Here is a 25,787-nt window from a genome sequence, read left to right on the forward strand (position 1 = left end):
AGATCCTCGGGAATATGACAGCTGCATGTTCTGATTGTATTTGATTGAGTCACCTGCCTAAGAATCCTTTTCACCTATGCTTTTTCATGAGGGGATATTCACTCCCATCATCTCACAGACAAGTGAAGAAGTTGCATTTTCTGGTGAGGCTGTAGCTTTGTTGAAAAGGTAAAGAAATAAGTAGGGTCTAAGCAAAAGCATAATAAAATTTATGAGACTAATAGTTGTTGTAGGAAAAAAAATTGTCACATTTTTGGGCACATATTTTTTCAAATATGAAATTTAAGTAGATAATTGTAATTGTTAGACTGTCTGAGAGAAAAAGTGATTAGTTTCATTGGAAAAAGGATGGATTACAAAGCATCAAGTTTTTCAGCTGTAGAAGCCTGGACTATCCACCCAGGAAATTCTAAGTGCTCTTTAGGTATAATATTAGTGCTCTGTTAGTGTAATTACTAATGTTCTTTTCCTTTTTTAGTTGTAATATTTCTTGAAGTCTAGGTATAGGAACATGGAGTTGCAGTGTACCCTGAGGGAGAAGTGATGGGTTTTTGTAGTGCCCCTGAACCAGAAAAGGAAATTAATTTTATGCATTTCTTTCCTGTCTCCACTTTAATTCCAATAATAGTGTGGTTGTGAGGGCTGTGTCATTCACTGTGTACAGTCCACATTAACACAGGAGCTTGTGAAAAAGCCCCATACAGTAAGATCTCTTTGCCAGGTTATTACCCTCAATGCCAAATGCTACACAGTGGAGAAGTTAAGATTTTCTTTATTCTGCTGTGTCCTACCATGAAGGAAGGACACAGATTTTGTTTCAATTAATCACACTAAAATTTGGATTTTAAAATGAGCATATTTCTTTAGAGAATAAGATTATTATGCACAGTGTGCAACTCATATACACATGGTAGGAGCTATGATGCTTGCTTCTATTGTTTCAATTAACAAATATATTATGGGGAAACAGACATGATCATCCCCGAAAGCAAGCAAGTTATTAAAAAATGAAGAGCTCGATTTTTAATGCAATCCCCTTCTCCTTCTCTCTTACCTGTGAGTTTGTGTGAAAACCAGAGGTTACAGGAATGTCTGTAAGACATTGTTTTTGTTCAGTTTCACAAATGTTTTGCTTTGTTGGCATTCAGTGGTTTTACAAGAGAAAATAATGAAAGCACATAAAACCTGTAACCATCCCCAGTGGGACAGAAGTCAAACAAGAGAAAGCTGATGTCTTTGAGCTGAGTAAGCCACAATAGACAAGTCTTAACACAGCAAAGAATTCCACAGACTGCTTTAAGGACTGTCAAACCTACCTCACTAACACCAATTAACTGGGAGATATGGGGATCCTGGAGTTTGGATCAAAGCCTTTCTTGTCCAGATGAAAGATCACATCAGCGTTGAAGGAAAACTACAGATGTCTATGACAAAAAAAAAAAAAAAAAAAAATCCCTTTCCCATTCAGCTTGTTTTTCAGTGAATTTTGAATTGCTTTGTCAAGAAGAACAAAATAACATCCCAGCTGGAGAATGTGTTAGATGTTTCATTTAAAAACAACATGAAGTCAGGAAGATTGTAGCCAGCTTAGAGGGACTGTTTGATCCTTTCCCAAGACTATGTTGCTTTTGAAGAAAAGCAGTATTAAATCATTCTCTCTAATCAGTTCTCGGTTTAAAAACAAGCAATCTTTAAAAAAATCCCACAAACAAAACCAACTAACTGTGCTCTCCTGCTTCATACAAGGATGCCATGGCATCAGCACGTAGTGCATGATACAGCAAACCACATCCAGGAATAGTGACCTCACTGTGCTGTAACTTACTAAAAAGGTTACAGTGGTTATCAACCAAATTGGCTTAATAGTGTTCCATAAAATGTTATGTGAATAGTAAATTCAAATATATTTGATGCATTAGTGGATAAGAAAAGCTTACTGGAAAACAGTATCTGACACCATGTTCATTGCCTCATTCATTTTAGAGAGCACAGAAACGAGCTGATAGCTTTAGAGATTAATATACACAAGTGCTTCATTGCTAGCAAGGAACAGACATTTTAGTGAACATGAAAGAAATGCAGTCAAGCCTACTATGGGCTGTTTTGGGGACAGAAAGTGCAACTTAGTGTCAGTGGGCATTTTGCCAGGCTAAGGGTGCAGTGTGGACCCATCCTCTGCTTGTTGCAGTTCCTCTCACACGCTTGTGTTTTAACTCTGCAAACACAGTCAAGAGACAGGCGAACTCCTTTGTTACACCAGTGGATCAGCAGACTCAAGTTTTTTCGGCATTTTTTGGGAAGGATTTTCAGGCAAGCTTTTATAGAGCACTTAAAAATGCAAGATGTCAAGATTAAACTGTTGGAGTAAATTGAATGGATCCAAGCCTAGGCATTGGCATAAGAAGGTTTTATAGCTCAGGAAAAAGTACCCAACAGCTGTAGTCTGCTAGAACAAATTCTGCTGTGCTGTACAAACGACATTATGTTCAGAAATAGTTTTGCCTCTGTCTGCTGACTCTGGGCAATATTTAGACTTTCTGTAGAAATATATTAACACCAAAAATGGGTTTATGCAAAGCTAAAGAAAACGGTGCTCCAAGTTTTGGTGAAGTATGGATTGAATTCAGGGGTCCTTTCCTCAGTTTCTTCTCTCTGAGAGGACAGGAGAACAGCATTCCCTCTCAGACTTGGAATTCACCTGTGTACAGCAATCTTGTTTAGACAGACATCAGTATGTCAAAGGCACATGCTGAATACTGCAAAAGAGAAAGCACAAAATGGCTCAAAATACAAGACCTAGATTTATGGCTCCTTTGAGCTGTGGAAGCATTAAATATCTGGATCAGAAATGTGCAGAAAAAAATCCCAATTTTCTACTTATTTTGAAAAAAAACAAGCTTTCAGGTACTGTGAGCACTTGCTTATACAGTGTTACTGCTGCTCATTGTTGCTTTGATTTAAAACTACAGGAGCAGAAGCAAAAACATTCCAGCCTTTTAAATACCAATAAAATGTGTGAATTATCTTATAAATAAAAAAATCCATATAAAAAAAGACTTGGAAATAGTCATATAAATATTCTGCTGTAAATAAACCAGTTGACTGAGCAAAATAAATTTATAAATTTAGGGGGGAAAACCAGCAGAAAACAATGAGCATTCATTCCCTTCAGAAACCAAAGTGGATAAATAGGTTTAGTCATCTCTGTCCCAAGAGAGTCTCAAAGCATGCATTTTTTTTTCCAATGTAAAGTGCAAAGAATTGCAATGCATTTTGAATTCCATTTTAAAACTAATTAAAGGTTTGATTGTGCTACTTTCTCTGTGTTGGAATGCACTTCAATACATACTCAGCTTAAGGCCTGTGCTCAAGGAGAACTATTCAAGCACGTAACATCATTAGCTATGATTTTATGTGCTTTGCTGGAGCTGGGCTGTAATGTATAGAGCATAGTACTCATCTTGCAAGTGCATGACAAAAATTAATGTCATCTAGGCAATTAATGAAATGGATTTACTCCAGATGTTGGTTGCTATATTTCAGAGCACCCTACTTCTCATTTAATACAAATATTCAGGTTATTTAAGTCAGACATGCAGTGGTACATGGAAGATTTCAGATTTTGCTCACAGAGGCACCAAAATAGCATCATAAAAATATATTTAGAGGCCAGCTTGACTAATGGGGATATTTGAAATCTGTTTTGATATTCTTTCCTGTCCATGCTCTATTTTTGTTCATTACCATATTTTAGGTTAATGTCATTTGCAATAACTGTTTGCTAAGTATTTTGATTTCAAACAAAGATCTGAAAAAGCAAGTGACAAGTTTGATTCCAGTTTACCAGGAAGGCTTCCTTTCCTCATATTTCCCAATCATATCCCTAAAAAGCTCTCTTAAATAAATATCTCATGCCCCCATGTGGTTAAATGGAAGCACTACTGAATAAATCCTTCGGCGTGGCTTTTACCTTTCCCTTTATTTGCACACAGCAGTGTGTGCCCAAAGGAAGAAGGTGGCCAAACTGCATAGGAACCTAATTTAGATATTATACCGATAACGAACGTCTACAAATAAGCAAAATATAGAAAATTCTGAGATGTTTTAAGAACTACCATGGCCTAACCTATGATAGGCTGTATTAAAATCTGACTAAAAATGCCTCACCTGGAATTGCAGAATGTATTGCATTGACCAGTGACTGGAGGGCACCATCTGCAACCCACTTTTTAATATCTAGGTATCTTAGGTTTTTATCTATAGTTTAATTAAAAATATGCCCTGAAAATAGCAGCTTATGTTCTAAATCAGTAGATTCAGTGTCAAGGAGGTGGATATGTGAGCTTTTTTCTCAAAGCAAATGTGCAATCTTAGGAGTCTTGGTAAAGCAGATACCAAGATAGATTTTTTAGTATACTTCTTTACATCCCAGACTCAAGAAAAAGAATGATTATCATGTGTCACATCCAGCACTTTGTTGTTTGCAACAAAAAGAAACAAAGAAACCCCCACAAGTAACTAATCCTATGACACTCTAATGGTAATTTTCTAGCTTAGAATTAGAGGTAATTTGGTATTTGTAATGAAACCCCTTTTCAATAATTTGTATTCATCTAAAACTGTAGTCCTGCAGACAAGTCTATTATACACCCATTAGTCTGCATGTGGAGACAAGCTCGGTTCCTTTTGGCCACAGACATGCTTTTTGACCTACCATAAAATCACTGAAAGTTGTACTGAAAGATGTCAATAGAGACACTGAGTTTTTCTAAATGCCAAGGTCAGTACTTCCATCAAAATCAAAAGCTTCTGGGTATCCCCTACCTCTCTATTCAAACACTTAACTCTCCTAACCAGCTCCCCAGACCTGTTGCCAAGTCTGTGACGCCTTCTCTCTCAGTACTCAGGGTACAATGGGTAGATTGGCCAACTGTGCTGATTGTTAAATGCTTCTATTTATTTATATGCACTAAGTAATTGGCACCATAACCTGTGGAGCAGAATACGGCTGTGACGCTACAGCACACAAGCATATGACACTTAAATTACCTGCCTACTGTGCTCATCCCCTTTTGCTGTGATTACCTCCCTTCCACACTCACAACTAATCAAATTAACGATTATGTCCATCTGTTCTGAACCAAAATCCATGGCATGATGCTAGGGTGGGATCAAGCCCAAGACCTGTTTCTTCCTCAGTCCTGTGGATCACCTGTGGTGATCCAAACTGATCTCCCCTCAGCTTTCTATTATGGCGACACCCTGTGCAAGAGGCTAGTGAGATGAACTTTAGCTGAGAAATTAGTATACAGCAGGAGGGCAAGAAAGAGAAAGGAAAATATGTGAAAGTAGGAGTCTTACAGCTGTTTGTCATACCGAGATGTGAAAGTCGGAGTCATTATGTTCTCCTGCATCGAGACAAATAGTTGCTAAATTAAGCAATCTTTAAAGAGATAGAGAGGCGGAAAAGGAGCTTCCCTCCTCTGTGCCCAGCCATCAGCTTCTGAAGAACAATTTTAATTTTTTCATCAAAAACAAATGCAAGAGTATAAGGGACTATATGATAGGACTAGGTGACCATTAGCAATTTCTCCAGTGATGTACTGTCGTAAACAGAAAAATAAGCAGCTCACTACTGTAAAAAATTACAGGGCTGTAAATCCACCAGGGGATTGCGGTGAAATCATAAACTATAAGAGCAGACCTCAAGTGGCTTTATACAGTCACCACAATGCAGCAATGGAATTACAGCCCTATAACTCAAAATTTACTTAGTTCTTATACTCAAGAGCAAGGAACTAAGCTTTGGATCAACATCCTGCACAGACTGTCCAGGTTTGCTCTCCTCCTGTGCTTTCTGCCTCTTATTCTTTTACTGCCCTGGCACCACACACAGCTCTCATTGTTCCTAGCACTTCCCTTACAATGCAGCAACCACCACCAGAACTCCTTTGCTATCAGGACTAAAACTCCTTGGTTTTGTCTTTTAAGAAAATCAGTACAAGGCTCAGGGAACTGAGAAGCAAATGAACTGACTTGGCATTTGATAAGGATTTTGAGGAAGAGTGCCCCATTAAAAGTTCCTGATGACCAAGCTAATATGTCAAGAATTAAAGAGTGACACTTCCAGGCCATTGCCAGCCCAACCCAGAAATGCTGGACACTACGATAACTCCTAGAAGGACAAATAAATGGTTTTTTACTCAAAAAGGTTTAGACAATGCTCACAGGCACATGGTGTGAGTTTTAGTGCGTCCTTCACAGGGTCAGGAGTTGGACTCGGTGATTCTGATGGGTGCCTTCCAACTCATCAGGTTCTATAATAAATTAGGGACCCCTGTGCAACAGTTTTGAAGTGTTCTCCTTCAAAACAAAGTGAGGTCAAACACAGCTGTTTCACTATGAGCCCCAAACTATCACAGTAATTAAACCTGAGTAATCCTGGTGTTTTCCTCTAGATCCTTTTATTTGAAAATGGCATGTCCCATCCTGTATTCAGGTTCTAGATTTGTCCTCTCAGTGCTTTTTTTTTCTTATTTATTTCTTCATAAGCTTTCCTCATTCAACTGCCCTGAAATATCACAGGTGCACTGTAGAACAGCCAATGCACAGGTTCCAGTACTGACTTGCACCTTATCATTCCCAGTCTTCCCATTAGAAACCTTCTGATCCCATAGTCACACCACAAGGATCAGATCTTCACAAGAATCTGTACTCTGTATTTCAGATGAACAGGGAAGCACAATTACAAAAAAAAGAAAAAAATTAAGAGAGGGGGGAAAATAGGAGAGAGAAGTGGCTTTTTTTTCCACAAGACCATAAAAATTTCAGTGCTGAAGCAGCCAAGCTGTCCAGCAATATCCAGTACCAATTGTCAAAGAAAGCCGCACAAAATCGACAATAACTGGACCACTGTCTGCACTGTTAATCTTGTGTCTTTTCCATCAAGTTGGTACCTCTCTTCCCAAGCCCTATTTCAACCAGCTGAGAAGCCCTTGACCCTCTTCCTGGGAGGTGGCCCTGGCAGGAGGCTTGCTCAAATAAGCTGGACCTGCTTCTCCAGCTTTGTCAGTAAAGTGCTTGCAGTCTTCTTCTTACTCCATAAAACATAGCTGTTTTCCCTTAATTTTTTTCCTCTCCTAAATTGCTTACATTTTTCCCTAAAGTGAAAATCAGTCCCTGCATCCCACAATTCAGCTAATGTATAATTTAATCTTCAAACTCCTGTGTTTATTTATATACAAGGCACAGGGGAACTATTAAAAGAGCATAATATTTCTAAGAAAAAAACCATTCTGAAAAAGGGGAGAACAAGGAATGAAGGTATTTGTATCTATAACTAACACAGGTTCCAAACTCAAAAAGTGAAGGGAAAACATGGAATAATGAATCTATTAGGAGTCCCTTGGTTAATAGTTAACTTGAATAAAATCTACTAATGATTTTTTAAAGTCCTGAAGGAGTTTTTAAGGCATAATTTAATGTTGTATTTTTTCTCATGCACTTTCCATTGCTGCCTGTGGACTCTAGATTTAATCAGATTTCTCATTCTTGTAAGACTTTATGAAGACTTTCTTGATTTGCAGCCAACCAAAGCACTTTTAATAATGTATGGTAAAAGGGTTTAATTTTTAATAGACAAGAAGGAGCAAGAGCTCCTACAAACTATAGTAGATTGGTAAGTATGGTATTACACTCTGCAGAGTAGTTAGTAAAAAAGAACATATTTATATCCCAAATGTTATTGAAAACATGTTTATTTTATTACTAACACAAATGTATAATTGAAGAACCTGTCTACTCTGGAATTATTGTTCGCACCTTATTTACCAAGAAGACAAAGTGGGTTTCAGCTTGTTCCCATAACAGCTCAAGCCTCTCATTGTTTTCATGTCTCTCATGCTGTCCTACTGCTCCAAAAGCTCAAGGAAAAAAAGATTAAAATATGAAGTTACACATCTATAGTCTGGATTCAGGGAATCAAGGTGGAAAATATCTTCTAACACTGGTGACTGATTCATAGGGGTTAACCTTAAAATAAGATTATTTGTACCTTGATATTTGAATGGATTTTTCCTTTGTTTACTACTACCCAGCTAATAGGAAAGCTCAGAGATACATGTAGTTGAAAATGTAGTTTAAAACTAAGGGTCTGATTCTGCAAATCAAAGAAGGCTGTTTCATAAATGTTATTTTTCCATACCAAGCTACAGTACACAAAGAATGGGCCTTTCACAGTAGACTTAGTTCCCTATTCTTTCATAGTAGACTAGGTTCTCCTATTCTGCGAAACCCCAAAAGCTGAGCTAACGCCTCATTAATAAAGATCAAAATTATCACTGTGCCCACAGTAAATTTACAGTTGTTGAGGCTTTATAGCTGTGATATTTCAGCAGAGCCATCCCTGATTTGATACTGGTTTTCAAATGAAAGGAGACAAATCTGTTTCTCTGTGCATAAGTGTGTGTCTGTCAGTCACCCATGACAACTTTCAAGTCTAGAAGTCAAGTTCAGTTAAATTTGGCAGGGAAAAATCTCTCTGAAATAACAGGCATGGCAAGAGAGGATAGAGACACTGCTCATACAGAAATCCTACAGTAAGGTTAATCCTTACTGGACCTCAGAGAATACACACTGTCATTTAATATTCAAGCAATAAGTTATGGGAAAGAAAGCTTCACTGGTTCCCCTGATCACTGAAATATTTATTATCAGTATGAGAGGGACACCAGGCCTACATCTGTATACAGTGTCAGGATACTGAGTGAAGTGGAGGTATGTCTACCTGCTTGGAGTCATACATATTCCAGGCAAATACACCTTGCATTGTGCACCAGAACTGAAACACAGCACAGCAAAGCCAACACAACCTACTGCATGCCATAGGAAGGAATGGGTGAAAAATGAATAGAATTGCTTGCCAATGAAAACAGCGACACATTTTTAAATCTTCTTACTTCAAAATGAGCCATAGGATAGGTCATATAATACATAATGGCAAAATGAATATATTATGAATGATTTATCATTATGGAAATGCACAGATGCTGATCGGTGCCATGAGTCATATAACATGCATTTTTCACACAATATGTTGTTAATAATGGATAAGGATTCATCATTATATTTTCATATGAAAAAAGAGCAATATTAAAACTTGTTCTTTCACCGGAATCAAATAACAGTGCATGGAGTTGCTTATGAAACTCAGCTACTTTTGCCATTACTACTAATTATATTTTAATGTCAAATCTTTAAAGTAGATATCCACCAACTTGTTGCAGATCAGATCCACCTTACCCTTACAGCACAAAGCCAAACTGCTCCTACCTATGTGCTAAAATGTGCCTACCTACATTAAATGAAGGGAAAACCAGAAGAAAACACTAGCTTGTCCTAGTCTCTAGTATGCACCAGTGGGAAAACTCTTTAAATTGTCACTGCCTGTGAGGCTTGTTTCACATGTAGATGGCATGGTTCCTTCCTACTGAACTGGGGAATTTTCAAAACAGAAGTCCAGTTATGTTAAATGAATATCTTCTCTGATGAGTGATGTAAGATAGCAAAACAAAATTAGTGTGGGACCAGAGGCCAAGAACTCAAAAATTATTTTCAACAATATCCAGAGCTGTTTCCCCTCCACGTGGCTTAATCAGACCCTTTGTGGATCAAGCAGAAGCAATTAAAGAACAAACAGGCCACTTCTACAACACAATGTGTCACCCACAAATGTATCTTCCCTCCGCAAATAAACAGTTTTAATAGATCGTGACAGGATGCTTCAGCTGCCTCAGTTGGAAGTCAGCTGGGCCAGCTTATGCTGCTACTAGAAGTCATGATCACATTGATGAAGAGCACTCATATTATCCATTGTGGTACTTCAGCAGCAGGGTCTGACAAGTCCTTCCTCAGGAAAGATAATGAACAATCACTGTAACTGCTTGACTTGAAATTTCCAAGGAGTTCCTGCTGTAGAGCCATCAAAGGCAAATTAATTCATTAGAAAGTACAAGGACACACAACTCCCTGACTGCCTGGCCTGAAAAACACCTGAAAACTTCACTTTATGTTGATTAGAAAATCAACATACATAGGAGACAAGCTGAATGTCAAGAAAGCCTGATTTGGCTTGGACAACAGAAATACATTTTCTTTTTCTGTCCAGGAAAAGCAGGATTTGTATTTATGCCAAACAATGAAAGAGAGAATGTTTGGATCTTGCCAATACCATTTAATTTAGAAGGCAGACATCTTCACAGATTTAATTGCAAGATCGTTGATCATGAGAGGTTCATAAACCAGCAGCTAGATAAAAGGAAGGCCCAGTGGTAAATGACCACATTAGATAGATATTAGAGTATGAATTGCACTCTTTATTGTCTTTATTGCTACCATAAAGAAAAAGAACTTGGAAAATCTGTCTGCTTCCACAGATTGAAGCCCACTGACATGAGGCTCCAGAGAGTCGGGAACCCACATTCAGCCCTTGGTGAAAAGAGACAATTGCTGCTCCTGACCTGCCAGAGCACTAAGAGCACATGGGCTCCTTCTAGAGGTCTTCTCCATTGACATTTTATTCCCTCTGCTTTCCAAAAAATCTAGTTTGCAAATACCAACATTTTAGTATCCCCAAAATTCCATTTCCCTGCCAAGAATATTATTTAAAAACAGAAGACAAGTCACCTACTCTGAGAGTACCAAGGCACAATGAGGACAAATGCATCATCATGCTTTCTTACTTCCTGCATACATGGTTTATGTATGCTCATACAAGCCCTCTTCATGAATCACTACTGGTACAGTATCTTTTCCCTCCCTATCTACCACATCCCACTTTAAAATACCTTGTAGAACAGTCTCAGAGAATGCAAAGGGAGCCACTGCCCCTTGAGACTATACAGAACTGTGCTTATTCCCATCACATGAGCCAGAAGAGCGATCCTCCAGCCCAGAAGGCCAACCATAACCTGGACCGCATCAAAAGAAGTGTGGCCAGAAGGCGAGGGAGGTGGCTCTGCCCCTCTACTCCACTCTCATGAGATCCCACCTGAATTACAGCATCCAGCTCTGGGCCTGCTGACATAATAAGGACACGGGCCTGTTGGAGTGGGTCCAGAGGAGGGCAATGAAGATGATCAGAGGGCTGGAGAACCTTTCCTGTGAAGACAGGCTGAAAGAGTTGGGGTTGTTCAGCCTGGAGAAAGGAAGGCTCCGGAGACACCTTATAGCACCTTTCAGTACCTAAAAGGAGCCTACAAGAAAGCTGGAGAGAGACTTTTTGCAAGGGCCTGTAGTGAAAGGACAAGGGGCAATAGCTTTAAAGAGAGTGGATTTGGCTTAGATATAAGGAAGAAATTCTTCACTATGAGGGTGGTGAGGCACTGGAACAAATTGCCAAGAAAAGCCGTGCATGTCCCATCCCTGGAAGTGGATGGCCAGCTTGGATGGGGCTCTGAGCAACCTGGTCTAGGGGAAAGTGTCCCTGACTATGGTGGGGGGTTGGAACTAGATGATCTCTAAGGTCCCTTCCAACTCAAAACCATCTGTGATTCTATGGTCTTTGAACCCAACCTTTTCTGCTGTCAGCCAGGGCCAGAAGGATTGCACACCACAAAGAAACGAAGAGTAAAAAAATATAAGTGTAAAAATGTAAATGTAAATGTACAACAGCAAAGGAAAGTGACACACAAAAGCCAGTTACTGATTAAAATACACTCTTTTCTCACAGGAGCTCCTAATTATCTTACTGATACCATTCTAATCTATTTTAGCAATTTGATGGTCTCTGTTGCATAAAAAACGAGCAGAATCTTTGACACTCTCTCCACCTGGGGAAGTTCATCTAAGAGAAACTGTCTCCTTTTCACTTCCACCTCTCTCAATGGGATTTCCCTCTGAAGGCTGCTTATGGCTTTCAGGATCTCAGTTTCAGAGAATCTAAGGTAGAAATTACTCCATGCATGCACCTGTCAAAACAGCCAACTTAATTAAAAAATGAGGTTACTTTCAAATCCTTCAGCTTCGCTGTGCAACAAAGACAGTAACGTACTGTCAACAGATAAACACTCCATACTATCCATGCTGCCCACAGCACAAAACATGTTCTCTTGGGACAACATTGCCAGTGCTGTGATGGAACGGACATTTTACAACTCTGGTGTTGAATTGCAAAATAACATATCTAGAGTCCAATTTTCAGTGTGAGCACTTAATGCGAGCAATCAGCCCCATACGGGGCTGATTTTAAGTACTAATTTAAATCAGTTCAGGAATTTAGGAATAACAAATGGAAGAACAACACAATATGCTTTTTTGCCAATGTTAGCCTGGCTCACCAGCCCATCTAGCAACCAATTCAATGTGCACTTTAAGGGTATGTTTAGTGTGCATCCTGAATCTCCTTCTGGGACAGAACAGGCATGGGCAGTCCAGTGCTTTCACTGTGTTCAGCAAAGTGGCAGATGCCTTTTTAAAAAACACCATTGGAAATTTGGCCTTAAAAATATGGATGCAACATAACCTTTGGAATTTCTAAAAATTTAACTTACAGGCAGGGTTTTAAAAGCATGTACCTAATCCATTCTGAATGCAAATTAGTACGTCCAATTTAGAGCCTAGACGCTATGTACGTCAATAGATCACATTGATGCATAACATGTCTTAGGACCTGATCAACAACTCCAATAGACAGCACTTGATTTCAATAGGACAATGTTCCTAGGTGTACATAAGTATAAACAAGCATTTTATGGTCCAGAAGAATGCTTACATGAGGAAAGCTTCTTTTTATAGTCCTTCTGAGGACATTGGTACAAAAGAAAGAAACAAGGTGATTGTCCACTAGTGATGGAGCATTGTGGCTATTGTATATCCCTACTGTTGTGGCTCTCAAAATTAGCTAATTAAGACATACTTCACCAGAAGAAAATATCTGTAAAGTCAGCGTGTCCCTAACACGAAGTTATGTTGTCTAAAAGCTTCACAAAATAAATTCCCAACATTCTTCAAATACATTCAAATTACTTCCCTAATTAATATTGGGAATTGGAGCTTTAGAGACTGATGTCATGGTGAATTTTTTTTGTTTTGTTTTCTGATTATATAAAAAGATGGCAGTTTTATTTTCTGTACAGATTCTGAGCTCTCTAAGTAAGCTTAAGAAAAATGAAAGTAATTTCAACCAAGAAGTTTGTTCTGTTTGCTTTAGCTACAGTGATCTTTCTCATATCAAACAGCATGTGCCTGAATGAACCAATGAAGTCCAGGTTGCAGAGCAGAGAAGATGATGATAAATATTACGAGGTAAGATCTGTATTGCTGTGACATTATTTGGGGAACTGTGGGTCAGATCCTGAGCCCTGAGTACATTGGATGTTTTGGCACGGGCTCTCCTAAACTCATTCCACAGCATTCAGCATTACAGCACTAGCAGTATGGAAAAAGCTTGTTGAAAGAATTTTCAAGAAATTCATTTGCTCAGACACACATACTGTGTGTTTCAATTTTCTTGCAATACAGCTCTGTGATTAGGCTGAGACTTTTTCTGAAATGTTTCTTACACAGTGGGTCCTCAATTAACATTCCTGTCAGGCATTTTATGCACATAATACAACAAAGAGATTATTAATCCAAAATTAATAAAGGCATGCTTGTAATACTCAAAGAATACTGATAAACAGAGAACATTTTAAATCTAATATAGTTAATGGTCTTAAAATTTTACTCTGGAAATTGCCTGTAAAAATTTCTTTGCAGGGTTGCACATTTATTATGTCTCAATAGGTGCCAAATGAAATTTTCACACTTCATCTCTATTATTTTTCATGTCTGCCCTGCAAATACTCCCTAGAAAATGGGAGCCAACCTCTCTTTTTGACTTATCATCATTGGTATAATAAACATCCTTCAAAACAAAATACAATTTCAATTATGCTAGTCAAATCCTCTGGACTTTAGCTCACTGTCTTTTATATACTTCCAGAAGGTGTATGCAGGTACAATCAGAGGGATAGTTTATTTAAAGTTTTAATCATGAAGTATAAACTAGAATGGCTCATTCCTCTCCTTCTCCTTCTCACAGGGAAGTCAAATAGGGACAAGGAAGTGAAATTAGGATTAGTAGCATTTGTGTCTTTAACAGAAATTTAAATCCATATTTGTACATATTTGCTGTTAAGGCTTGGAAACTTATTTTTGTCACAAAAGTAAGTGATTTTCAATATGCCGAGGGAAGAGCACTGCTCTATACGAAGGGTCATACTGATAAAGCTGTTTTTCAGGCAATAGCTGCTCTTTACATCAGGAGACAGGTAATAGACTAGGCTCAGTTCTTCACTGTATGTCAGCATAGATACAGAAAGTATATTTTGTGCTGGTTGCACAGAAATTGGAGCCCAGGAGCTCCCAGTGCATCTTGTGTACTAGTGGAGGACTAAAGCCACTTAAAGCCCAGGACAGCCTCTATGCTGCAAGGCCAGAACAGGCATGATGTGATCTTGACCCAAATACTTTTCATTCACTTCCCTGTCTGTTAGCCTGGATGGATATTGGGTCCAAAGCATCCACCCAATGCTTAGAAACAAATGAGCTATACCTTCAGGTAGCTTGGTCCATCCTCCTGTTCATCCAAACCAGATGAGTAAGAGTCTGGGTTTGTGTTAAGTCACTAAATATATTCAGCATCTTCCCCTCCAGACAACTTCAGGTGGTGATATTTGCAAATGTGGACCTGACAGCAACTGCTGTCCACCCTTAACTGATTGCACAGGTGCTGGCACCTGTGCCCAGAAATATTTCCAACTGACACCATTTGAGCTGAACCATTTGCTGATACTGATATGGAGATGTGCTCTTGTGGTCAGAGTTCTGAAAAGGTAAGCAGGACAATGTCGGCATATGAAGGAGCTCACATTACAACGGAGCTTAGCAAATACAACTAAAAAAACATTGCATAGTCAGAAAAATAGGACCATTACCCAGCAGCTTTCTAAGGAGGTATGAAATTGAGTACTTTGTGTGATTGGTAGCTGGAGTAATGCCCTATAAAATGATCATATCCTTTTAAAAATTATTTTTCTTTAGATTAAAGATAATATTTTGGAAGAAAAGCAGAGGAGTCTCAATTTTGAAGAAATGGAAGACTGGGGATCAAAAAATATCATTAAAATGAACCCTTTTACAGTAAACAAGATGCCAAATTCAGTTGCTAATTTACCGCTTAGATTTGGAAGAAATTATCCAGAAGAAAGAAGCATTAAACCATTTGCTAATTTGCCCCTGAGATTTGGAAGAGCTTTTGGAGAGAACATACCTTATCAAGCTCCAAAGGTATCACACAGGCTTGGGAGATCTCCACTTGTTAAAGGTTCCAGTCAATCACTTCTTAATTTGCCACAGAGATTTGGGAAGTCCCTGGCTGTCAATCTGCCTCGAGATGTTCAGGAATCTGAACCAGGTAATGTTTCACAAGTGTTCAAGCCATATATTAAAATGCATATTAAATCACAGGTTAGTGATGGTCAAACACAGCTAGAATTGCTCTAGGAATGTTCCTAGGCATTTCAACGTGAGTTCAATTTGCCAAAAGAAAGATTGCAGTTCATCAAATCAAAAAATCTCATCAAAAGTAGTAGAGAATCTTTTTATAAAATCTTTTCTAATGATAAGGTGCCAAATAGCCAAATCTGAAAATATTCATATGACAGGATTAGGTTTGATGCTTTTTTAGATCAGGTTTCACTTTGAAAAGTTACAGCTTTGGTGAAGAAGGTTCAGAATCATTAAAATATCCCGTTTCGGCACTATAAAATTACAAGCTTACCTAAAAATTACTCTTCCATTTTCTAAATTTATGCAAATTAAAGTTAAAAAGGGACAAAATTCCAAGCTGAATAGCAGCCTTCTGAAAATTATTTTTTCTCATCCGAGCCTATTTTTTTTCATATTTTCTTGCTGAGACAATGTTTGAGATTTTGATTTTTCATTCCAACTTAACATGAAAAATTCTTTATGACATCTCAGAATTTTTTTCAGGATAGGAAAACTATTTCCTGTCCATTACTAAGAATAATTTAAACCAGCTCTTCAATAACAGTCCTTCTTATCATAACTGCTGCCTTACTGGAACTGCCCATTTGTCTTGTAACCAAGTTTCAGTTGGCTACCCCTGACCTCCATCTGACACAGGCATAAAGCAGAAGTTCAGGCCAGGAAAGATAACTGATATATCAGAAGCCAAGGTTCTCTCTCATTTAATTCGATTCCTTTCATTCCTTTCTCACTGTCTCACCTAATTATAACAGCTTTTGTTTTGTTTGTCTGGTATTTTTAGGGATATGAATTTTAACAGTTACGTTAATACTGGAATGAAATTATGAAGACAGAATCTGAAAGACTTGGAAAAGCTGCAATGTGTTTTCAAAACTAAAGGTCATGAAAAGGAAACATATGTGAATTGAAATGCAAACCTGCCTTCATGTATGCATAATATATTTATTCTGTGCAAACCCTTGACATATAAGGCAATTATAATTGTAGTGATTGTTGTAGTAGATTACTTCAGTGGCAGTATAGTATAAATTCTATTTATTTCTGTGCTACTTATGTCCTATCGGTTGTAAAACCAAGTTTCAGAACAATGGCTGTATAATTTAAAGCATTTTAAGCAGAATTAAAAGAAGCATAATATGAATAAAGATGCATGGTTCAAATAAAAAGAAGCCTACAATGTGAATAACAATCAGAAGCACAATCAAAACTGCTGATAGCATTTGTGTCATATGCAGCTAAAGAAAATTAAGTGTTGAGAAAGTACTTTTCCTGGGTTTTATGGGTCATCTTAGATATAAATCTGAAAGGCCTTGTCTCTCTGGTAGCTGGCTCCTACACCTCTTCTTCTGCTCACAAGCTAGTCCAAATTTAAATTGACATTAGAATCACACACACAAATGGGTCTCTTCATCAGCAGCCCTTTGATGCTCAGTCAGTTCAATAGCTTGGAACCAGACAACGTGTCTCTCTCCAGTTCCTAGCCCTCAGACCTCCACGCCCCTTTGACTCCTCAGGTGCTGGCAATCAGACCACTCACTCTACTTGCCAGCTAGCCTGGCTTGAGATTTGCTATCAGATCATACACACACATGTTCACAGTGTCCATGCAGTGTCCATTCAGTGTCTGGCTGAACCTACTCAAGGCATTGAGTGGTTCCTTTCAAGTCCCATCAAGCAGTGATCTAGGAGTTCTGCTCTTTGTTGCTGTCCTGTTACCTCCTCTTCCACAAGGTTTGGGTATCTGAGAGTTTATTACTTCTCCTGTCTCGTCTTAGTCTTTATACTGAGTAACCAGTAACCAGATATCGTTCCATATACCTTTAGAAGAACCTGGGAAAAAAACCTACCAAATTGATCAGATAAATTCATAGACAGGACAGAGGCTGAGTTGCCATTCCTCTACAAAGTTAATGAGGCTATTGGAAATACAACATTATTCAACCTGTGCCTGGTGAATCTAATTCAATCCAAAGGAATCAGACTATAGTCCTGAGAATATCTATCCTCTTTACTCACTCATACCTGAGATAACAAAGAGATAGGAAATTCTAAACAGATAAACACCAATGAGATTACACCTTTTGAATCCCAAACCCTATCTTAGGGCTTCTCTCTGAGCCTCAGAAGATGCTTTACCTAACAAGTACTTGTGAAAGACCTGTTTTGCAGTATAACACTTGGGTACAGCAGCCAAGTCCATGGTGAAGGACACTGGTCAACAAATTGTGTGTGGGGAAAGTCAAAGACCCAGGCTATAAAGATGAAGTCTTACCATTGCCTACCACCAGAACAAGTGTCACTTTTTCTTTAGTCAGGAAAACCAGGATCGTTAAGTGATTTATAGTCAAATGGACAGCAGAAGGAAACGTCCTGAATTCTCAGTTGTGTTTCTGGTCCTGCAAACCTCACTGCATATCATGTGAACCAAAAGCAAAGAAGATTTGTGAGAATCCCTGAACAGCAATAGAAGCTGCCTTTTTAAGGCATGTATCACCTAGCAACAGGGAAAGGGTACACATCAATTGACATTAATGATAGGTGCTGTGGGAGGAAAGCAGAAGCCCAAACATTGGCCCAGCACCGGGTACAATTGCAAACTTCATGGCATGGATACAGGAGATGGTTTTTGATTTATTTTCCCTCAGCAGAGGAACTGCTAGGTGAAAAGTACATAAAGTAGGAATTATGCTATGCTGTGCAAAATTTCTGTTTGGCTTGAGAGCACATGAGCCAAGAAAACAATCACTGTATAGTGCAACAGGAGGAGAAGGGGCACAACAGGGAACATACATTGCTCTAGCTATCCCTCACTGGATTATTTATTATCCATATATAGATATTATTCATGAACTCGGAAAAAGCAAGGAAAGGACACAAGTAAATCAATTGACAGACTATTGAGGCTTACTGGCAAGAATTCTTGTAGGGTTCAGGAGCTCCCAGCCTTCCTTGCCATACAAGTAATATTTATGCCTATTATTAAAGTCTCCATGTGAAAACACCTGGCTTATTTTAGGTTCTGACTTAAGCTTATAGAGAAGACAGCTGACAATGTACTGATTAATTTATAAGTCCAAAGGCTCATCATGGGGTTGATTTCAATATATCATTTGGACAGATTTAGTGGAGTGTAAAGTGACATTTTTGGTTTACCCTCAGAAGGAGCCAGACTTGCGAATCTGGCATTTGAAATCTGTCAGTCTTAGATTCTTTTCAATTGCTTTTGCAATTGCCTTTTGCATTTTCTTTAAAATATGACAACTGGGCTATCCTTAGTCATGACAGACCACTATAAATTTCCAAACCCTAAGCAAGACATTTTAAAAATTTCCCCGAGTTTAAGAGCACCCATTAGCAGGAATTGGAAATGCTTTCATTAGTGCCACCCACTAAAGTACATCTGGCATTGACAACCATAGATATCTGATTTGCATTTATGCTGCTCTCCTGATGACATAATGTAGAAGGGTCTCAGCTAGTGCCACTCAGATCTTTTGTGGCACAGAGTTTGGATGAGAAAAATCTGTGCTATTAGGAAAGAAAAGAGAAGGTTACAGTATCCTTATGCGTATTTTATCTCAAGAACAATGGATGGGGCAAAATACATTTTTTCATCTTTTCATATCTATGCACAATGTATCCTATGCAGTGATTAGCCAGAAGGTCAGCCCTATGGCCTTACTCAGAACTGTATCCAATTAAAATTTTAGTGAAAACCAACAAAAAATGGGTTTCTTTTACAGCTGTCATCCAAATTATCCACTTAGATCCCTAGAGTTAACCGGTAGAAGAAATATTCTAGAATGGCTTTCAGAAAACTCAGATACTTCTGTAGGCAACCATTGTACTTGAACTATTAAAAAAGGCATATGGTTATGACAGATTTCTAAAACCAGAAGGTATTAAATGCTATTCAAGTTCATTCCATCCTTTTATTACCATCCCCCAACATGCCGATAGTGCATAAAGTGAAATGAAAAACAGGAGGTTGTTTCCATTGTTTGCAGGTCTTAAAAAAGGAGTCAGGTGGTTAAGACAGACATAGGTCAGAAAAACCTTGCACAGGAAAATTCGTTTTGCTACATCCCAAATTTTCAGAGGCACCCAAGTACTGCCATACCTCAGCAGATAATTATTTCTTTTAAGGCCATGTTTTCAACAGGAGGTTGGACCACGTGATCTCCAGAGGACTGACCTTTTTAACCCAGTTTTTTTTGGTGATTCTATGATTCTTCAAGCTTGTGAGGTGCAAGGCTAAGACAAGACTGTTAATTCACAAAGAATCTTTAGGTCCATTTCCTTATATACCTTTATGACTTTGATCCCAAGTCCCTCACCAAGCAAAAGTAGGTCACTAGCAACAGCAGAAGGTTTCTTAGTCAATAGCAGTAACGGTGCAGGTAGGTAGGAGCTATTAACAGTTCCCATTTTCTGGAACATGATGACTAATTAGCTATTTCCCCCTATTCTCTCATATTTAGGACACTTGCTCTGGCTTTGAAGCATTTTTACTTAATATATTTATCTCATCTCTGATGCTCATAACAGTTGATTTCTGGCACACCTATCAATTACCACACAAAATGATGTCCAGCTCTTTGTCTCTTGCAACACATTAGAAATCACAGGCATAAGCTGGAAAACAAAACTATAAAAGTCAGTTCATGGTTTAACATACAGAGTTGAAAGCAACACTTGTATCAGAAACTTCCTTCTTTAAATTCTCTCAGAATTTCAGTAATTTAGATGAACCCAGAGGGTTGATCTTACATACAGAGCTAGAGACAGCTAATAACTGAACAAGGAATATTTTCAGTCCTTTCAATTGCAGCTTCCCATTTTACTGTATTGAAAAACACTTATTCTCCTTTCTCCTCACATATATTTGATACCTCAGCCACACTGAAGTAAATGTTTAAATTATAGAAACTGGAGCTAAACTTCACATGCTGCATAATGTAGCACATTATGTAGCACAAATGCACAGACATGCAACAATGCAATATGAGTGTTGTAGGACACACAGAGCCATGTAGCTCTTTGCAAATACTGCATTTGTGCATGTACAGGTAACAAGTGATAGATGAAAAGTGGTTTGAAACCAGAGGCAACTACTAGGAATACTCTAAATCAAAACTTTGCTTGGGTTTTGACCCTTAATTCCTAAGCTGCTCCACCTCACATAAAAGAAAACATTAAATTAGTTTGCATAGCGGAGGTTCAAAGTACCTCTTATACTTCTGAGGAGCTTTATATTAAAGTTTTCAGTTGAAAACAGATTTACAATTTGTGGAGATGCTTGTGGTGGGCTGATCCAGGGTGGACACATGGTGCCTACCAAAGCCACCATATCACTTCCATCTTCAGCTGGGCAGTTAAGCAAAAATATAACAAAAGGCTCATGGGTGAAGATAAGGAAGATCAGTCCCAAATTCTCTACCTCTACCTCCTCCACCCCTGCAGTGCAGGGAATGGGGAGTGGGGGTTGGGGTCAGTTAATCAAGTGATGTTTCTGCCACTCCTTCCCCCTCAGGGGGAGGACTCCTCACACTATTCCTCTGCTCAAACTTAGGGTCCTTCTTCCTGGAGACACTCCTCCATGGGCTTCTCCAGTATGAGTCCTTCCCACAGGCTGCAGATCTTCACAAACTGCTCCAGTGTGAGTCCCTTTCATGAGGTCCTGTCCTTCAGGAACAGACTGTTCCAGCGTGGGTCCCCTGCAGGATCACAAGTCCTGACAGCAAACGTGTTCCACCGCAGGCTTCCCACAGGGGTCACAGCCTCTGTCTGGCATCCACTTGCTCTGGCATGGGGTCCTCCATGGGGTGCAGGGGGACAGCCTGCCTCACCTGGGTCTGCAGGATGCAGGGGAATCTGCTCCAAAACCTGGAACGCTTCCTATTTGGATGAATTAGTGAAGGAGAACAGAGGGGAACTTTTAAAAATCATCTGCTTCTCTCAGCTGCTTAATTCTGTGTGTATTTAAAATATAACCACATCTTGGGGCAATAAAAGTGTTTGGAATTTATTCTATGGCCAATATGGAGAAATTTATTTGTAAAAGAATGGAGGCAAACTTTCTTTGAACTCTGCTGTTGCAGAGAGCAGCTCAAGAAAAACACAGAAGCATATGTTTGGTGCTGAGCTTGTCTTTGAGTGTAGTTACCATTTTGACTAAGTACCCACTTGCCTTCAGAGACCCATCATCAATTCTGAGAGCTGCAGGTTTGCCTGTCCCTCAAGAGGCATTTCAAATGAAATTGTACAGCCCAATTCAGCAGCTGATTTCTTTTGGCAGCTATGAAAGAAAAGTCAGAAGTTTAATTTAGATTTCTGTGAAGAAAATAAATACCGGTGGAGGTAGTCCAGAGCAACCTATAGTGTAGTTATACTGGGATCACATATGGCTTATGGAATCTTGAAAGAAATGTGAACCCAGGTGATTCTGAATCGCTCTTGATGTGTCAGTCTGCAGAAAGAGCAGGGGAGGGGAAAGAGCAGACAGTTTTCAGAAGGTACTTCCTGTGTCTGCTCAGCCACCACCGCATGTTTCTGGAAGTTCTGTATTTCAAGATGTTTCCTAACAAATGTGTTCTTGCACATATTTATACTGCATAAGGTGTTATGAATCCAGGGGTGGCCTGGAGGATTTCAGAGCCCACCCTTGTCTCAAAAGTGCAACTAATGATAAATTCTTTCTGGGTCTTGTTTCCCTCGGCTGCCAAGTGCAGATGGTGCACAGTTTGGCACTGGCACATGTGCAGAAGTGATTTTCTTAGTTACCCCAGAAATCACCAAAATGAGGATACAGTTACTTGGGCTGACTGAAAAGGAGCATATAGGAAAACATTTGCAGGTGATGTGTAAAGTAATGGGTTTTTTCCCCCATTTTCCAACACGTAACAGAAAAATATTCTCATTTGTTAGTATTATTTGACAGTGAATGATCTATTCTTGTTTTTTATAATACTTTTCTCTTAAATCACTATTGCATTATATGCTCTTACATGTGTGCTACAGAAGTTCTTGTTCAGACCCTCACCAGCTAATAAGCACGAGAGAAATCACTGTGCATGCATTATGTACCTGTCCTGTCTCTGGACACTTGACTATCAGAAAATGTGATAAACATCAGCCTTAACTGAAACAATTCAACGCTCTATAAGTCTGTCATGGACAGCATTATTCATACAAGGGATACATGGTCGCCCTGACAATGCATAAGATCTTTCTAAAATAGAAATTGACCTTGTGGTCTGATCCTGCCACCAGTCTGGGATAAATTTAAAGTAACTCCAGTGGAATAAATGGATGGATGGATGGATGGATGGACGGACGGATGGATGGATGGATGGATGGATTGACTGATTGATTGATTGGCTGATTGATTGATTGATTGACATGACATGGGTACTGAGTGCAATTTAATTTATAAATAACTTGAAGATTCACTGAAGTTGCGAAGAAGCTGACGCATGCAATTATAAAACATTTTCATGTGAACAGACCAAAAGTGGGACAAAGGCCCTAAAACTAAAATCGCTTTAGTTGCTAGAAAATAAATGCTCTTTAACTGTTTCTTGTAACATGCAAGTCACAGCTTCATATTCTGGGTTATGACATAAAACTAGAAGAATTGTATGTAATTAATTTGATAATCTAAATAATCAGGTATTATATTCAAATGAAAGATATACATAAATGCATTTTTCATAAAAACTGACTTGGAGATACAACACTTATGTCTGCTCTCTAAAGTAAAAGCAAGACATTTGCAATTATCGAAATGCGATTCAAGTCTGGAATTCTCGCCGATGCAAAACTGGCTCGTGGCCACGAGAGGGCAGAAAGAACACTCTTTGTAAAGCTTGATTTTGGGAAGAATCGTGTATTCCCTTATAGAATCTGGGATGTAAATTAGCACGAAAAACTCCTGGAGGAGTTAGGAAAATGAAAATTACGCCGTTAGCTCTACAAAATCTATCTCATGAACTTTAACAAGTCTGGCCATCTCAACTTTCTGTCTTTTAATAACCATTCATAGAACAAATAAATTTTTAAAAAAGAAATTACAGTGACATTTGACATAAAGACTGAAGAGAGGATATGTTGCAGTGTGTATTAAGCTATCTATCAATGCCTTCTAACTTTTGCCTTTTAACACCAGCTTAAGGATAAAAATATGTATAATTTCTCCCTTCAATAAACAGCTTGCTTTGGCTCTTTTGGGATCCAAATGCATCTGTAGCCCTCACAATATTGAGGCTATCAAAATCAGTGAGAAGTCCAGAGAATGATGTCTCTGTCTTCTTCACCAAAATGCTCCCATCCCTCTATTTTCTCCACGAAAATTATGGGGGAAGAAAGAATTAAATAAATTACTTTTCTCCCTATTTAGCTGAACTGGCCTCACCTTTTCTTGACCCTCCACTATGTAGGTAACATAGCTTTCTTCACTTAGAAACAAGGTTTCTAATTTTGGTTTCCACTGGCTTTGTCCCATCTCACCATCCAAAGCATACTGAGTTATAGCATGGAGGGGCTACTGGCTTAATAACTGCCTCAGCAAGTCTTCATCTTTTCTGCATTAGTCAATGGAAAGGTTATAAGATCCCTTCCCTGAGATCATATATATACCACAGCTAAATACAAATTAGTGTTTTACCTGTCTATCAGAGTCATCAGGTGATTTTTAGTCCCTGAGAGAGGAATATTTTGCTTAAAAAGGTGGATTATGCTTTCAATTCCTTATTGTAAGGCTCCTTTCTCTCTTAGCCGCAGCAAAGGGGATAGTTTTCTTTATCCCACTTTCCACATAACTGCAAGAGCATGGGAACAACCTTGGACAGGCCTTGACTGTGGGATTATAGGAGCAATTAACAGGGCAGTGGAGTAAGAGGGGAAAACAGTGGGCAAGCTCTCATGAAAAACCACAGATATGTAGAAATGGAAGCACTACAAGAAGAACTCACTGCAGAACATTTTTAATATGCTTTGGTAGATAGCTGGAGTAGTAAAGTTTTCAGGCTTGTCATTTTTAGGACTGAGTTGAAGTCACCTTTTCTTGGGTTTCCTGAATAGCCTAGGAAGAATTCCTGAATGATTATGCTTCTTAATACCACTTCATTTTTGCTTCTGACTTCTGATCTTCACAGCATTTTAGAAGTACAACTGGTTGTTACACATTTATTCTCTGTATTCTTCATGACACAAGATGGGACCAAAAGCACAGGAGTGTTTTACTTAGCAGTCTTTGAAAAGCCTTTGAAACACACATGCATGAGTCTATGGGCCCTGCTGGGGTGAGTGCTGAAGGAGCTGGCTGATACTATCTTAAGGCCACTCTAAACCTTGAACAATCATGGCAACTGGGAGACATGTCTGAGGACTGGAAGGAAGCAAATGCCATTCGTATCTTTGAAAAGGGCAGGAAGGAGGACCTAGAGAACTACAGGCTGGTCAGAATCATTTCCAGCCCTAGGAAGGTACAGAGCCACTCATCCTGGAAACCACTTCCAGGCACATATAGGAAAAGATGACCAAGAGCATGGACTCACCAAGGGAAAGTAATAGTTGACCAACCTGATGATATTTGACAATGCAATGACCACTTGACAGACATAGTCAGGACAATGGACATTGTTTACCTTGACTTGCTTTTGACACTGTTCCCCATAAAAACCTCACATAGAGCAGATGATGAATTATGGCCTGAATAAGAGTGAAAACTGAATTTCTGGGCCCAGAGGGTGATGATCGGTGGTACAAAGTCTAATTGGAGGCCAATAATGAACAATGTACCCAAGAAAAGAATACTGGGGACAGACTTGCTCAATCTTGTCATAATTATCTGGGTGATGGGGGAGGGTGTGTCCTCAGCAAGTTTGCTGATGATTGAAAATTGGGAGGGTCATGATGCCAACCAAAGGGATCTGAACAGGCTGAAGAAATGGACTGACATGCAATTCAAGAACTCATGCAGTTCAACAAAGGTAAATGGAAAGTCTTGCATGTAGGGAGGAACAGCTGCATGCTGCGAGGAGGACCAGCACATGCGAGAGCTGGCCAGCTGAAAACAGCTTTGCAGAGAGGACTGGGGGTGCTGGTGGACACCAAGTTGGACAGGGGCCGACAACCTGCCTTCACTAGAAGGAAGGCAAATGGTATCTGGGACTGCATGAGGAGGAGTGGCCAGCAGGTTGAGGGAAGTGGTCCTTTCTTTTCTACTCAGCACTGGT

General features: G+C 39.1%; 1 protein-coding gene across 1 annotated transcript; it reads left to right on the forward strand.

Annotated features, from left to right (window-relative positions):
• Positions 1 to 13,129: 13,129 nt before the first annotated feature.
• On the forward strand, positions 13,130 to 16,715 carry NPVF (neuropeptide VF precursor). Its single transcript, XM_042043754.1, has 3 exons — positions 13,130 to 13,302; positions 15,082 to 15,454; positions 16,331 to 16,715. Exons 1-3 carry the CDS (start codon positions 13,165 to 13,167, stop codon positions 16,336 to 16,338), a joined length of 519 nt encoding a protein of 172 aa, XP_041899688.1. The 5' UTR covers positions 13,130 to 13,164; the 3' UTR covers positions 16,339 to 16,715.
• Positions 16,716 to 25,787: the final 9,072 nt, after the last annotated feature.

Source organism: Corvus kubaryi, unplaced genomic scaffold (genome assembly GCF_017639235.1).
Source record: "Corvus kubaryi isolate FWS band 111438036 unplaced genomic scaffold, C.kubaryi_AGA036_p1.0 37398, whole genome shotgun sequence".
Lineage (NCBI taxonomy): Eukaryota > Metazoa > Chordata > Aves > Passeriformes > Corvidae > Corvus > Corvus kubaryi.

Bases quoted from the DNA above. Each gene is read 5' to 3' on its own strand.
- NPVF (XM_042043754.1), top strand. From the start codon at position 13,165: ATGAAAGTAATTTCAACCAAGAAGTTTGTTCTGTTTGCTTTAGCTACA. The intron at 13,303-15,081 runs GTAAGATCTGTA...ATTTTTCTTTAG, and splicing joins ATGATGATAAATATTACGAG to ATTAAAGATAATATTTTGGA.